The sequence below is a fragment of the Rhinolophus hipposideros genome (genome assembly GCF_964194185.1).
Source record: "Rhinolophus hipposideros genome assembly, chromosome: 14".
Lineage (NCBI taxonomy): Eukaryota > Metazoa > Chordata > Mammalia > Chiroptera > Rhinolophidae > Rhinolophus > Rhinolophus hipposideros.
The window spans coordinates 11,448,435-11,463,572 of record NC_138060.1 but is presented as its reverse complement, the minus strand read 5'-3'; the positions used below and the strand labels follow the sequence as shown (position 1 = coordinate 11,463,572).

At 43.1% G+C, this 15,138-nt stretch overlaps 1 protein-coding gene across 11 annotated transcripts in view; it reads right to left on the bottom strand.

The window, feature by feature from the left end:
- The window catches only part of CADPS (calcium dependent secretion activator), a 459,417-nt gene that overhangs the window by 246,515 nt on the left and 197,764 nt on the right, over positions 1 to 15,138 (bottom strand). For all 11 annotated transcript variants that reach the window (XM_081072041.1, XM_081072042.1, XM_081072040.1 and 8 more), the window contains exon 4: positions 2,827 to 2,907. In XM_081072041.1, coding sequence (XP_080928167.1) covers positions 2,827 to 2,907 — 81 coding nt within the window. The remainder of the gene's footprint in view (positions 1 to 2,826; positions 2,908 to 15,138) is intronic.

Sequence of the window (15,138 nt, the reverse complement as noted above, 5' to 3'; positions counted from 1 at the left end):
TGTTGTCCACAGGTACCAGGGAAAGGATTTGCTCGTTTAGTTGCATCAGGCATCCATTTCTGGACCAAGCACTTGTGGCCCGTGCAAGCTGAGAAATGTGACTGGTTCCTCACTTCCAGGACCAACTAGCTGTGGCAATTGGCCACTGGTATGAATGAACATTGTGGAAAATGAATCAATTTCTAGAAGAATAGGAGATAGTAGTGGGCAGACTCTCTCATAGAAATACTCAATAACCCAAATGTTTGGAGGACCTCCCATACACTTTGAAAGTATTCTTCATTCTCTGTAAATAATGACCAAGACTCACTTTAATTGCCTACTTCACCGTCTAAGAAAGTTCTAGGTTGTTAATAATATCCTACTTGTTATCAGAATATCTAGTGGTGTGGGCTGGAAGAGAGATTTCTTCATCTACTGTTCAGAGATGAGCAACTTGGCTCACTATGCAACAGTTGTTCATCCACCATCTTTTAAAAATTAAACTTAGCCCACGTTAGTTTCTTAAATTATCATGTTAAGCCTCAAACAACTAAAATAAAAGTGCCATGATCTTGTTTGAAAGAGTGTGTGTGTGTGTGTGTGTGTGTGTGTGTGTGTGTGATTTTGTTTAAATGGAATGACTACTTAGTTGGGAATATAATAGTTGCCTAAAGGCAGGGAATGGACCAGTGACTTCCATTTTCTGGATAACTTGCTGAGGAGACACTGAGTTTGCAGAAAGAAATTCTAAAGCCTTATTGATGTTTACTCCCACATTAAGCAGGGTTTTCAAACAGAAGAGCCTTTTACACTACCTTTAGCCAAATCCATAACTGCATACTATTTTTAACAACCAGACTGACTCTACTGTAAACTTTGAAGGTGTCCAAAAACAAGATGCAAAACATTTCAGTAAAACTGCCTGAGCACAAATGGGGATTTTCATGCTTCTTGGAATCTCTCTTCAGTTTCTCTTCCAGTAGAATTTTTTTCCATGCGTCCAAGTCCTGAGACACCTCTTTCCATGAAGAGAAAGGTTGAATGCCAAGCTCTACTCTCTATCCATCCTCCCTGCCACCTCCCACCGCCCCTACCCTCACATGCACATGTGGCCTGTGGTTCCCATAGGAACAAGTAGGATCCGGTTACTTAAAATCTGGTATTTTGTTCTTCACAGATTTTTTTGGTATTAATTCTAATTTTAAAATACTGCATTAATTTTTATTTATTTTTATACTGCATTTTTGCCCCTCCCCCCACTTTTAATTTTTCACCTGAGGTTAAGTGCCTAACCCCTGTCCCAGCCCTGATATTTAGACAGACTTGTGTTAAGGGTTCAGTATAGCCTTCTAACTGGTGCCTCAGTCCGGATTTCCCCATCCCTAAAACAAGATGATAATGGCAGTGTCCTTGTCGAGTGGGTCTGAGGATTGAGTATGATGGTACATGTAAAGCATTTAGCATGCTTGATGCAGGGGCAGCACTCCATATATAGTACTAGCGTCACTACCATTAATCATAACACAAATGGTATAACAACAATACCACGTAGGCAAATGGTCATCAATAGGAACACATAACCTCAGTCCTAGAGAAATCCTATCTACCGGGAGACTCAGACATGGAAAGGAATCATCATGCAACGAACTGTTGCAATAAAGGTTTATATGTGACATGAAGAAAGTACAAAAGTGGAGAGGACTAACTGCTAGATTCTTAGAGAAGGGGTTTTAAGTTAAGCACTGAAGACTGAGTCATAGAGTTTGCTAAGTGGAGGAGAGAAGAAAGGTCATTCCAGGTTGAAACACCAGTGGGGAGAAAGGCACTAAGGTTGATAAGAGCCTGAAACATTCAGGGGGACACATTCTCTGGAGCTGGAATGGGGAGTTCTGGTGGGAAATTTGTGGGAGGTGAGGGAAGATAGGACGTGTGGATTAAACTCCTTGACTATTTTTCTAAAGAGCTTAGATTTTGTTCTAGGGACAATGGGGGATTCTATTGAAGGATTCCCAGGCTCTGTTTTGAGATGTTCATATATAAGTTTTAGAATGGCAATTGCATGAAGTATGGACAGGAGAGGAGGATGGATTGGAGCCAGGGGTGCCTGTTAGGAGGCTATTTTAATATACAGGAGTTGAAGATGAGGGCCTGAATCAAAGTATTAGCATTGGTGCTAGAAAGCAGTAAAGAGATCTGACCCACATTTAGGAGACAGAATCAATGACTGGGTGGTTGATCGAGTGTGGAGTGTTGTGGGGAGGGAGGAGGAAGGAAAAATTGAGAGTCACTACAGGTTTCATCCATAGTAACTGAATGGAGAATAAGTGAAGAGGAGTAAATATAGGTACCACGTTTCCCCGAAAATAAGACCTAACCTAGCGTGATTCTTCAGGATGACATCCTCTGAACATAAGCCCTAATGTGTCTTTTGGAGCAAAAATTAATAAAAGACCCAGTCTTATTTTTGGGGAAACACGGTATCTGAAGGAGGAGGAGGAGGAGGAGTAGGAGGAGGAGGAAGGAGTGAGATTTTGAACACATTCAACTTGAAATGCCAGAGGATATCCAAGTTGAAATGCTCCATAGACAGTTGGAAATATAAGTCTGGGACTCAGAAGAAAGGTCAGGCTGGGTTTGGGTATTGACTGGAGTCCTGGAGGAAATACATGAGCTATCTCTGGGAGAGATGCCCCGAGAAAGGAGGGGTAAGGCCCAATCAGAGGGATTCTCCTCATTGTCCCTCCTCTCGGCTCCTCAGTTTTATCTTTTGATGGTGCTTCATAATCTGTGTGCTTCCTGTGTGGGACCTTGATCCTCCAGTAAATGTCCCCAGAGTTTCCTTACCCTGGCTATTTGGTCTGCCATTTGAAGTCGTCCATCCAATTCTCGTCTGATCTGCGCTGCTTGCTCATCTGGATTGTCCAGCTGCACAGAAGCACAAACAAGGAGATTTTCAATTTGAGTCACAAAAGCCAATAAACCGACGGCTTTCCATTTTACACACCCCTTTCTGTGCCCCCATGGACACATTTCACTAAAAGTTAAGATTCTCGTAAACAGAAAAATTGAGTTTGAATGAAATCCCAAGTTACATCCTTTTAGGCAGAGTGTGAGGAGGTAGGCAGTTGCTAAGGAAGGTATTTGAATGAGGTTGTACAAGGGTCACTTCTGAACTGCTAAGCAGCAGTAATTCTAATGAAGTACTTCTAATGAGGGTCCAATGCAGCACCTCTGATTTGGTCCAATGAACAAAGTGCTTACATGGCAGACGTACAAGGAAGGAAATGGTAATGTAACTATTAATAATATATGGAGCAAACATAGTGTGTGTCTGTAGTGCCTACATGGCACATTCTCTGCTGCTCTCCCATGCCTGGACCCTGGAAGATGAATCAATCATTGCTTTCCTTCTTAATGAGCCCCGAGACCTTCTCAACCAGCACTTTAGATGGTCACTACTACTTGGTGTTGATATCTAACTGGCAAGCTATCTTTGTTTGCCACAATTATTAGAGTTATTAGGAATAAGGATTAGAATATCCAAGCATAAATAAACCTGGACAATTCCCTAATTTCTCTAGTTTCAGCTTTCCCATCAATAGACTAAAGGAGTTAGTTATATAATCTCCATCTTTTTCACATTTTCCAGCAAATCTTTGAAAGAGATTGGCAAACATTTCCATAAAGAGCCATATAATTAGTACTGTAGGCTTGGAGGGCCATAAGATAGATCTCTGTTGCAATAACTCAACTCTCCTAATGAAGTGTGAAAATGGCCATAGACAATCCATAAATGAGTGAGCACTGCTGTGTTCCAATAAAACTTTATACAGAACGACAGGTGGTGGGCCATATTTGCTGATCCCTGCTCTGTGAATTCAAGTTCTCTCTTCATTTCCAAGCAAGCCTAGTGTTATCCTTCATACTATAACTGAGTCTGTTTTGAGTCAGTAATTTATGATTTATTTTAATCACTGAAAAGGTTGATAAGTAGGGAAAAGTGGACTACAAATTGGATGGGCTTTACTCCTCTTTTTAGTACAAATTAACTCACAATGAAAAGTAGCTTAAGAAGTATGTGAGTTTTCTAAGTTCCTTTCTTTAAAAAGTCACTTTTAGTCAGAAATTTCAAAATGAAATTTTCACTTAGGAATTTGAAAAGGAAAACCCAGCTTCATGCTTAAAAAAAGAATCTCACTTTGCTACAAAGTGGAAAATAAGTTATAATATGATGTAAACAAAACCACTACATGATTTATGGTCATATTTTTGAAGCATCATGACTTGTCTTTGGTTTGTTACACAAAACTCAGAAATCCATCTGACTCTATGCTGTGTATCTTTAACACCCTGTTCAATTCAGGAGTTGCCTTATTTTCTCCTTTCCACAGTTTTGAAGAGAAGGACTATTTCCTAGATTATGAAGACTGGATTGCAACTTTTGGCCATGCATTCTAAGGTAGCATTTTCCAAAGGGTGTTCTGATGAACAACAATCTTATGTGATATTGCAGAAGAAAGGGTTTTGGGAAGGATCCAGAAGAATGGTCTGATAAGTTTGGGAAATGCTATGTTGAAATGCACAGAGTCTCTGAGAAGTTCTGCAGTAAGAGTATCAGTTAGACTTTGACCAACGTCACATATTTTTAACTTAAACTTATTATTATCATTATTATATTGTTATTATTATGATTTTGTATGATGTCCAGAGTTGGAAATCCCATTCTAAATAAATATAAAGGAAACCACCTGAAAGCAGTCACACCGCTGACCAGTGGTCCATCCATCACCACTTGCCAATAGGCGAATGTGGGAAACATGGTATCCTCAGTGTTGTTTTAAAGCTCCAACAAGTTTTAATTTGATTCCGTTGGAAGTGCAAGACTTCTTCAGATCCAGGTGCAAACCCACTGGGAACAATGTAGAAGAAACATCTGACTACTTCACTGAGAAATAGTACAATGATTTGTTTAGGGGCTAAACTTGGGAATTCTGTCAGAAGATATGACGCTCACATAGGTTAAAACTGAAAAGGGAAAACAGTGCAATAGAACCATCCCTATCACTAAGTTTTGCAGAGATGTCTGAATTCTGCTGCTGGCCTCATCGAATGCAACCAAAAATAGCAGAGAATGCCAGTGATAAAGATGATCAGGCTCGTTCTACACTAAGCTTCGTGTAGATTAATTCATTGGTTCACTCATTTACACATTCACTCATCAAAGTTTCATAGAATGTCCTGATATGTCAAGACAGTGGAATGTAGAAAGGAACAAGACAGGCCCCTGTCTCTGCCTCCATGAAGCTTAAATCTAGCAAGAACAAATATGGTTATTGAACATTTAGGGCACAAAACTGAGAGGATTAGTATTTATTGATGCCTATATCCAGCCCGGGTATCTCATGACCTATATTTTAGCTTTTTATAAAGGGTCCAAGAAACAGATATTAATGTGTATTCTCCCAGGGAAAGGACTCTGGGGTCAGGAAATGCTGCTCCCTCCTAAAAATTTGTATTACCTATTAGCTTAATAAAGATTCTGAGAAATTCTAGAGTAAATAAGCCTACTTAACTGCATTGAACATTGTCTTTTACACAATTATGTCACTGAAAACATTCCACAGAGCAGCTTGAGACATTCCACACGTCAAACAACTTAATGAGGTAGGTACCATTATTATCCCATTTAACAGATGAGGAAGCTGAGTCTCAGTCTGGTTCAGGAATATACCCCATGTCCCATGGCTAGGAAAGTACCAGCCATTTGAAATGGAGTCTGCCTTCTCAAACTGGAGCTCTTTTGACGTGTTATATTGGCTTCCTTTTTAAATGCCTTGTTTGGTTTTCTAATTGGTCTTGACAATTAATGAACTCAGTGCTCTACTCTGTTCCTTGTATGCATGGATCGATTTCACACACAGACCCTTCACTGGAGGGGGGCAGAGAAATATCTACCCTCTGTCATCTGTCATGAGTGGCTGATTTCTTCTGGGGAGGCTCTAGCAATGCCAGAGCCCTCCCTACGAAATGTGTGTCCTTATCCTAGCTCTGCTACTTAATTGCCGTGTGACTTTAGCAAGTCACTTAACCTCCCTGTACTTCATCCGAATGATCAGGATAACTACCTACGGTTGTCATGAGGATTCACTGAGACAGAGTATGTAAAGTGCTCAGCTCCATGCTTGGCAAGAAGCGAACCCTCAGGAAATGGTGGGTGCATTTGGTGTTAATAACGCAGCCCATGTTGGCTGTATTTCTGACATGGGCCACAATGGGGCGTCAAAGATTCAGAGGAGAGTGCGCCACATGGACCAGAGTCCATGCCGATGTGTGGCCTTGGTCTGACAGTCTGTGCACCAGACAGGAAGGTGATCAGGGGTTTCCATTTCTTGACAAATTTCCCTGGCTTCTCGGTGTCTCCCACTTTCTCCAGGGTCAAGTCCCTTTGCTCTGTTAGACTTTAATTAGTAGGAATGAGCGGAAGGCGGGCACTGCTGCCTGATAGCTAATGATGTAAAGGGAGGAGGAAAATGGAAATGCATCCGAAGCTCCTAAAATAGCCTGGCATGATAGAGAAGGCCATCCTCAGTCAGGGCGCTTGACAGCCCCACTGTAGGAAATCCAAAAATACAAAGAGAAATCAAGTAATTACCTTTTCAAGTGCTGGAAAGAAAAAGCCAGAGAATGGGCTTCCATGGAAACGAGATTCTGTTTACTGCACTGGTCTTTTCCACGGAGTCAAGGAAAGATCAGCTGGTGAACAGACCAAGGACAGAACTTTCCTACTGACAGCTCGTTAGGGTTAAAATATGGACGTGTGCATTAAGGATCTGTACCTAATTACCATGTTTCCCCGAAACTAAAACCTAGCCAGACAATCAGCACTAATGCATCTTTTGGTGCAAAAATTAATATAAGTCCTGGTCTTATTTTAGTATACTATAAGACCGGGTCTTTAATATAATAAATATAATATAATATAATATAATATAATATAATATAATATAATATAATATAATATAATACAATACCATACCGGGTCTTATATTAATGTTTGCTCCAAAAGACGCATTACAGCTGATTGTCTGGCTAAGGTCTTATTTTTGGGGAAACAAATAATCTTCCTACTAGCAGAGGTAAAGCAGAAGCAGTGTGATTGTTTTGACTTCCAGCCCTGCAAAGGGAACTCTCCCTCGCTTTTCTTTTAAAGTGATGGGGCACTGAGCTCACACTGCCTATGTGCAGACAGGCATTGCCTAAGCCATCAGTTCAAGCCCATCCGAGGCTTGTGACTCTCTCCAGCTCATAGCTGTGTTCCTTCAGTCAATGCAGAGAAAAAAAACCCAGACCAACAGTGCTGGCTGTGGGGCTAATATGCAGCCGCAGAAATACTGTGTGACAGAGGACACAGGTCTGGGAAGGTGCAGAGGGCAGTTTGTGCCCTTACTTCACTCCCTAGTTGCATGACCTTGCCAAGTCTCTTCACCTCTCTGAGCCTCAGTTTCCTCAGTTACAAAGTAGGGATGATTTTTATCTTGCATGGCTATTAAGAGAACCACATGAGACAATGTGTGGTGTGTTTCAAGGGACACCAGGCCGACGTGGGTCCACATCTTGGCTTTGCAGTTTCCGTACTCAAAGGGATCACACAAGTCCCTGGACCTTCCTAAGCCTCAGTTTCCTCATCGGTAAAACTGGGATAAGAGATCTACCTCAGTATGTTGTTAGAAAGAGTGAGATGACATGTGTGGGGAGCACCTAGCATGGTGCTGGCACACAGTAGGTCCTCTAGTTTAGCAAATAGTTTCTAGAATTATCCCTATTTTATGGTAAACACTCATCAGATGTTAACTTCCCTCCCTGCTCTTTGTGATTTATGAAAGAAATAGGACACAGGGACTAGGGAGCCCTGCAGCAGCTGTGAGGTGCCTGTACTCTGGTCCGCGATTTGCCTTTAACGGGAGGATCACGGCCAAAGTCATGACCTATCTGCCGCACTCCCTTCATCTGAGAAATGACAAACCCTAAGCGACTATGTTCCAAGCCTAGATGAGCGCTTCTCAAAGTTATTTTCTGGGGAGCATTCGTCCTGCAGATCCTCGATGAGAAAGGGTTCTGTGGCCAGATCAAGTTGGCTTGCTCTCACACCTGCCTGGAGAGCCACAGGACCATTTTTGAGAAAGCCAAGGCAGCCTTGTGTGGCCTCACGTTGCTCAAACTTATCTGACAATGTGTGTACATTTAAACACCCCAACAACACACTTCTCCTGTGTACTTCACTTTCTCGTGTCCATGGACAGAAATTTTTTTTTTGGGGGGGAGGAGGGAAGAAGCAAGTCCACTACGCAAATGGGTCCATATCTCAGTAAAAATATGTATCTCACACCCAGATGCACATGCCCTGTTTGATCTCTGGGGTGATGGAGAAGTCATCACAGGGCCCAGACGTGGAGCCCCCTCCTTGACCTCAAAGCCCTGGAGGACTGACCTTGACAGTCGGGCAGGGGAACATCCTTGGGCCCCGGCTTTCCCTAGTGATGCCCGGATTCTGCAATGCTCACACGTTACGATACTATGGAGGTGAGGCCAACTCTGGACTCATCCAAAATCGTCAGTATTACAGCCAGAATCAGCCCTCGGTCAAGGAAAGAGAAGGTGTGATTCAAAAATGCAGAAAATGTAAACAGAAACAGGCAGATTACTTTATGTGTTATTTGAATAATTGGTCTACTTTCTGGAAAAATCTGTGGTCCTCAGCCTCAGAGCAAATAGACCCACTTCAGCCTCAGGACTAAAATAAAAATGATTCAGAACTGTGTCAGGAAGGAGCTTTAGAGATGAGGCAGTAACCTCAGGCTGGGGTGTAGGCCCTGCTGGGCTCTGTGACCCAGTCCCCCCTCAGGGTGCTCCCCTGGGTGCCTCATGGGGACCTCCCTCCTGCTGCCAGACCTTTGCACGTGCTTTTCCTCACACCTGGAGCGTGCCCTCTCTCTCTCTGTCTCTGTCTCTGTCTCTGTCTCTCTCTCTCTCTCTCTCTCTCTCTCTCTCTCTCTCGTCCCCCTTACTGGTAACTGCTTCTTGTCCTTCACCTTCAGCTTTGCAGGGAGGTGCTTTGCAGCTTTCCTCGGACTCCCCTAGACGTGGTGAGTTCCTCCTGTCACAGGCTCTCCAGGCACTATGCACCTCTCCTTTGTTAGGATTTGTCACAACTGTAATTTCACATGTACTCAGGTGATCATTTGGCGTTCACTTTCTAGCTAGCTGTCAGCTCCACCAGGGCAGCGAGGGTGTGCCTTTGCTCACCTCTGCATCCCTGGAACCCAGCCTGGTGCCAAATACGTAGCAGGCTCTGATGATTGCCTGAGTGGCTAAAGAACAGAGTTAATTAACTGTGACCGAGAGAGGGAAGGTGACCTGCCCACAGTCACACAGTAATCAGTGAGAGAGCTGGGACCAGATTCCCAAGCTGCTAACTTCCAGTTGGCTCTCTTGCAGCTTAGTGCTATGACCTGGAAGTGCTGTTCTCTGCAGAAATAGGGAAACATTGAACCTTGCTGGACGATAAGCAGCCACATTCCTCATAAAAACCTTAATTCTAGGCTTTAGGGGACTGAGGCAGGTGTATCTTAAAGAGCTGCAGTGCAAGCCTCCTGCTGACCTGGGTTTAGCTCCATCTGTTCCCCTGTTTCCTTTCCGTTTCCCAGCCTGGCCCCTTGGTTCCTGGGGATTCATGTCTGAGATGAAGGCTGCAAGAGCTACTGTGGAGGAGGCAGTAAAGCACTCCTCAGCTGGCTGAGCCCTTCTTTTATCTCCACAGCTCCATGTTTTTTATCTTCCTTCAGAGACAAGCTGCTCCAGTGAGTGCTGCCTTCTTGGTGCACTGCAGTCTGGAAAGTTACAGCCAGAGCAATGTCACTTCTCAACCAGGGGACATGGCTGCCCAAGCTCCTGTCTCAAGAAAGCACTGAGGCCAGTCTGAGGCCTTCAGTGCCTGGCTGCCACGTCCACATGCCTTCCTCCCTTCTCTTACAGCCTGTCTCCCACGCGTCCACCTTTCACGTGCAGGCTGTAGAACGTGGTTGGCAGGTGCCAGTTCCTGTTCTCTGCCATCCAGGTTCAAATACTTGCCTTTCCCCTTGGAAGCTGAGTGGCATTGAGTAAGTTACTAGACCTTCCTGAGTCTTAGCTTTTCTTTTTTTAACTCTCTTAACTCTAAAATGGGAATAATAAGGATAATACCTACCTTGTAGGATTGATAAGAGGTTACATGCAGTGGCGTGTGTATGACACTTAGCAGGGGCCCTGGCATGCTGTCAGTTTCAGGAAAGCTTAGCAGTTATTAGCAGTTGGCAGCCTGCAGCCTGCATACTTCTCCCTTACGCAAATTCAAACAGGTTTGTCCAACTTTCAGGTAAGAAACCAGCTTCAAAACATTAAGTAGTTCTAGAGATAGTTGGCCCTGCACTGGGGGCATAATCCTTAGGACAAAGAGCGGGGGTTTTAAAATCAGAAAACCTTGAACTCAAAACCTACCTCTTTTACATCCTCACTGTGTGACCAGGGCCAGGGGCTCAACCACTCTGAGAATTTGTGCCTGTAGCTCTAAAATAATACCCTCAGAGGGCTATTGTAATGATGATAATAAAAGACCTTTGTACCCTGTAGGGGCTTACCACCTTGTGGGTTTATTATTACTTTTATTATTACTGGGGGCAATCTGCTTACATCTGCAGCCTTGGCTCCCCTTTGAGACTTTACCAAAGCTCTGTTCCAGGGTTATTTGTAGTGAAAGTGTGGAGTTTGGTGTCCCATTCACACTCAATTACCTTTATAAGAATCCCCCAAGGAGATACCACCTCAACTGTGGAAGAGTTGAAATGAGATCATTTGTCTTTTTCTACCATGCCTTAACTCCTTGCCAGGAGAAGACCTTGTGTAGGTCGAAGTTTCCGTTCTAAACTAGGTGCTTCTCTTTGGCTGCAAAATGCTCCCAGAGTGTGCCAGCCAATGAGAACGTCCTCTGCATTTGAGTCACCGGATTTATGTCTTTGCTGGCTTCTGACTATGCAGTAAATATAACACAACAGCTCCCAAATGCAGTAATTCTCTGAGCAAGGAGCAAATACATGAAAAATACCCCAAACAGAAAACCAATCCATTCCTTTATGATCCTCTGTACTCAGCCAATCTTTCCCCATTCCACCGCAGTCCTGGAGTGACCTCTTCTCTCCTTTCCGCCCTTTCAAATCTGACATATCATTAAGGGTCTGGGTTGAGACCCACCTCCTTTAGGAAAGCCCTCCTTGATGACTTTAGCCACTGGACTGGTGCCGCGAGCCAGTCCAGCGTCTAACCCTTCCATAGTCACGTGTCTTCGATTTCCCTTCCCTGCCAGAATAGCTGTAGGGCATAGTGGTCAGGGACCCAGGAACTGGAAACAGATCTGAGCTCAAACCTTTGCTCTGCCATCTTCCAGATCTGGGACCCTGGACCACATACTGAACTCCGTACGTCTGCAGCCTCCTCTGCAAAGTGGGAGTCTTAACAGTAACAAAGAGCAGGGGCTTGTTACAAGAATGAAAGAAGGCACTACTCATAAAGCACTTAGCACGGTGCCTCGAATACGATGCAGGTCCACAGAGTCAAGGCTATCGTCTGGTACTGCTGAGGCCAGAGGACATGGTTTCTACCCAGCATGCAGGACACAGCTGTGTTTTAGAGGCAACTTCATGATCTTTGCAGCTGGGGCTGGGAGATGGTCCAATTCACCTGCACTATTCTGAGGACACAGGCAACTGAACGCAATCAAAGAAGGGAGTGGGCATTGTCTTTTTGGGTGGGAGTGTGGCAACAGAAGCCCAGGCTATGGAATAAGCAGGTGGTCTTATAAACAGAGGATGCTGGAGACTAGGTTGATTTCTTCTTTCTTAACTGTGTAGTCGCCCCCTAAATATCTATTGCATCCATCTACCCACTTCCCTAGGAAGGCTTCCATTGTCTCCATCCTGAACCACTGACATGTTTATCTGCATCCTCTCTGATGTAATAGTACTCCACCGTAGCTGCACATTAGAACCATGTGGGGGAGATGAAAGGCAATCCTGATATCCAGGCTGCACCCAGCCCAACTAAATCAGACGTTTAGGTGGGGACCCGGGCATCAGTATTGTTTGAACTGTCCAGTTGATTCCAATGTGTACCAGAGAATGAGAACCTCTACCAAAAGCTGGTGGTTCTCAAACATGGTGCACACAGGAATCCCCAGAGAACTTTTCATAAAGCACAGAGTCGTGGGCCTCAGCCCTGAGAGTTTTGATTCAGTAGGTCTGGGATGAGGCCCAAGAACTGGCCCTTCTAACAAGCTCCTGAGTGACTCTGCTGCTGGAAACCACACTCTGAGAGCAAGGGTCGCAGTCAGTGCTTAGCATTGCACCCTGCTCTTCTTTTTAGAATGTGCATTTGCTCATGTCACTCTCCTGCTTAAGGCCCTTCGATAATGTTCCATTTTCCTTGGCAATAGGCATCCCGGATCCTGAAGATCCTTATCACCGTGCAGGGAGTAGTTGCCATCTGGCTCTTGCACAGCCTTCCAGCCTTAGCCGCAGCTACTCTGTCTTGCCCTCCAGGCTCAGGCCATTCTGTGCCGCTTCTAGGTTCTCAAATGTGACATATTTTTTCATGGCCTCAGGCTCAGGCACACACTCTGCCCTCCTCTCCCATCCTTGTCCGGCAGACACTTACTCATTAACCCAACTTCCACCCTCAATATTGCTTCCTAAGGCACCTTCTTGGCCCCAGCCAAGGTCACATTCTCTGGGTCCCCATAACATCCTGACCCTCTTTTATCACTCCGTCACATTTGCATTATTTGCTCCAGGACATTTCTCTGTAAGACTATAAATGCCTGCAGGACAGGGAACTTATTTGCTTTATTCATTGTAAAATCTCCAGTGACTGATGCATGGTAGGTGAGCAAGAATAGGTGCAGAATTCATTTGAGATGGAGATAATAATATCTGCTTGGCAGGGTTGTTTTTATGAGTTAATGAGGTAAGTTTCACAGTAAGTAAACACTTACTGTGGTATCTGAAATTTAGCAAGTATCCAAATCATGACCTAAATAGAAATCTGAATGCAAATGGTTCAAACTTAGTAAATCCTCATGGAAAGTATAAGAAAAATTGAGTATAAGTGCAGAAGAAACAGAGAGTAACTGAATGCCATGGTGTGAATAAAAGAGGTGTGAACCAATAAAACTCTGGGAACCTCAATTTCCTCATCTGGAGACTGGGGGTATTAATATTCAACTCACTATTTAAAAAATAGTCATTAAACACTTGCTTTGCACCAGGCATGGTACTAGGAGCTGTGAGAGTAGGATAGACACAGAACACACGTATGGCCCACAGGAGAGCTAACATATATTGAATACTGAGTATTTACTAAGGCCAGGCATTGTACCAAGTGTTTCATTCATTGTCTGTTTTAATCCTTGAAGTAGGTTTTACTATTATGATCAATACTGCTTTACAGATGAGGAAACTGAAGCTCAGAGGGATTAAAGTAACATCTCAAAGAAGTGGCAGAGCTGGGATACGAATTCAGTTCTGCCTGAATGCAGAGTGCATGCTCTCCACCATCAAACTGTCACGTCATGCAGTCGGATAACTTTCAGGGTTCTTTCAAAACCAGAAAAGAAGGGTGATTTTTCAAAATTAGGAAAGCATTGAACAAATGTAAAGTATTACTTTTATTGTCATTAGTTTTGATTTAATTATTACTAATTTCTGAAATTCTGTTCAGGCAGCCAATTTTGACATGAATATTATAGGAAACAAAAATGCCGTTTTGCGCTGTTGAATAATTTTGATGTCTCAGCAGCATCGAGTCATGGTGAAAAGCAATTTGTGACTGGCAAAAATAAATGTGCTCAATGGGAAATCCAGAAAACATCCAATGATATCTAATATACCTCTGTACACTAATAAAATCAAATTCTTTTGCTGAAAACGACAGCTCTTTTTTAAGAGGAAGCGAACTTCATTTTCAAATATTGATAGAACTATATCACAAGGTCAAAATGAAACCAAGTTTTCCAGCCTCCACAATTAGTGAATGTATATGTGTGTGCATGTGTGTGTGTGTAACACAGAGTTCAAGCAGTAGAAAACATGCAGAGCTCCAAATTATAGAGCTGCCCATGTGAATTAAAACTGAGGCAAAGGAGTATAATTTCCTTTGTGAACTGTCACATGTACCTCTGTTTCCTTTGAGCGTTATGTCACAAGTATAAGACATGCTTAATTTCTAGTCCCAGGCTGATCATTACACAAGTATCTGGTAGAAATGGGGTCCATTCATAAGTCTACCACATGTATCATTATCTCATTTTTCCTGCCCTGAAGAGTGTGTCTATATTGGTGATCCCATTGTTCAAAGCCAAAAATATTTATAAAGGGTGTGTTTCTCCTTGATTAAGATCTGTCAAAGCAACAGTTAATTCCTGGTGTCAGTCCATAACCAAGTAGACATATTTTTTATTCGTTATTTTAAAATTTCCTGTGGGCAAGAGGAAGAAGTAGTATTAAAAAGAGTGAGGTCCCAAATTTTCCAACAGATGGGGGAAAGAAATGACAAAAACACACCCATATTACATTGTTAGCATCTATTAAATGCTTCCTGCTTGCATTGCGCTTATCATGTGCTACAGATTAGCAAAGGCATCAGGATATCATGTATTCGAACACACAGAACTGTTCTGAATGTATTTGTGGGGATATACTCAGGCCTGCTTTTGCCATATTCAGCAAGTTAGGAGTAGTTGGGTGGGATTCAGAAGTAGAAGATTTTGTATTTTCAATGAAATTAGGTTCAATAATCCAATGTCAATCATAAGAAAGGATAACCTTGCTTGCTTATGATTGACATGGGATTATTGACCCCAATTTCATTAAAAATACAAGTAAATATTGAAAAATTAAATTCAAAAAGGGGGACAAATTCATCATGATAGGCTAATTTATTCCATGGTAACAAATGAAATCTGAAATCTCAGTGTCTTAAGACAACAATGGGGTATTTCTTGCTTACCCTACATGTTCAATGTGGATTATGGGGGACTCTGTTCCACATTGTCACTCTGGGACTCAGGAAGGT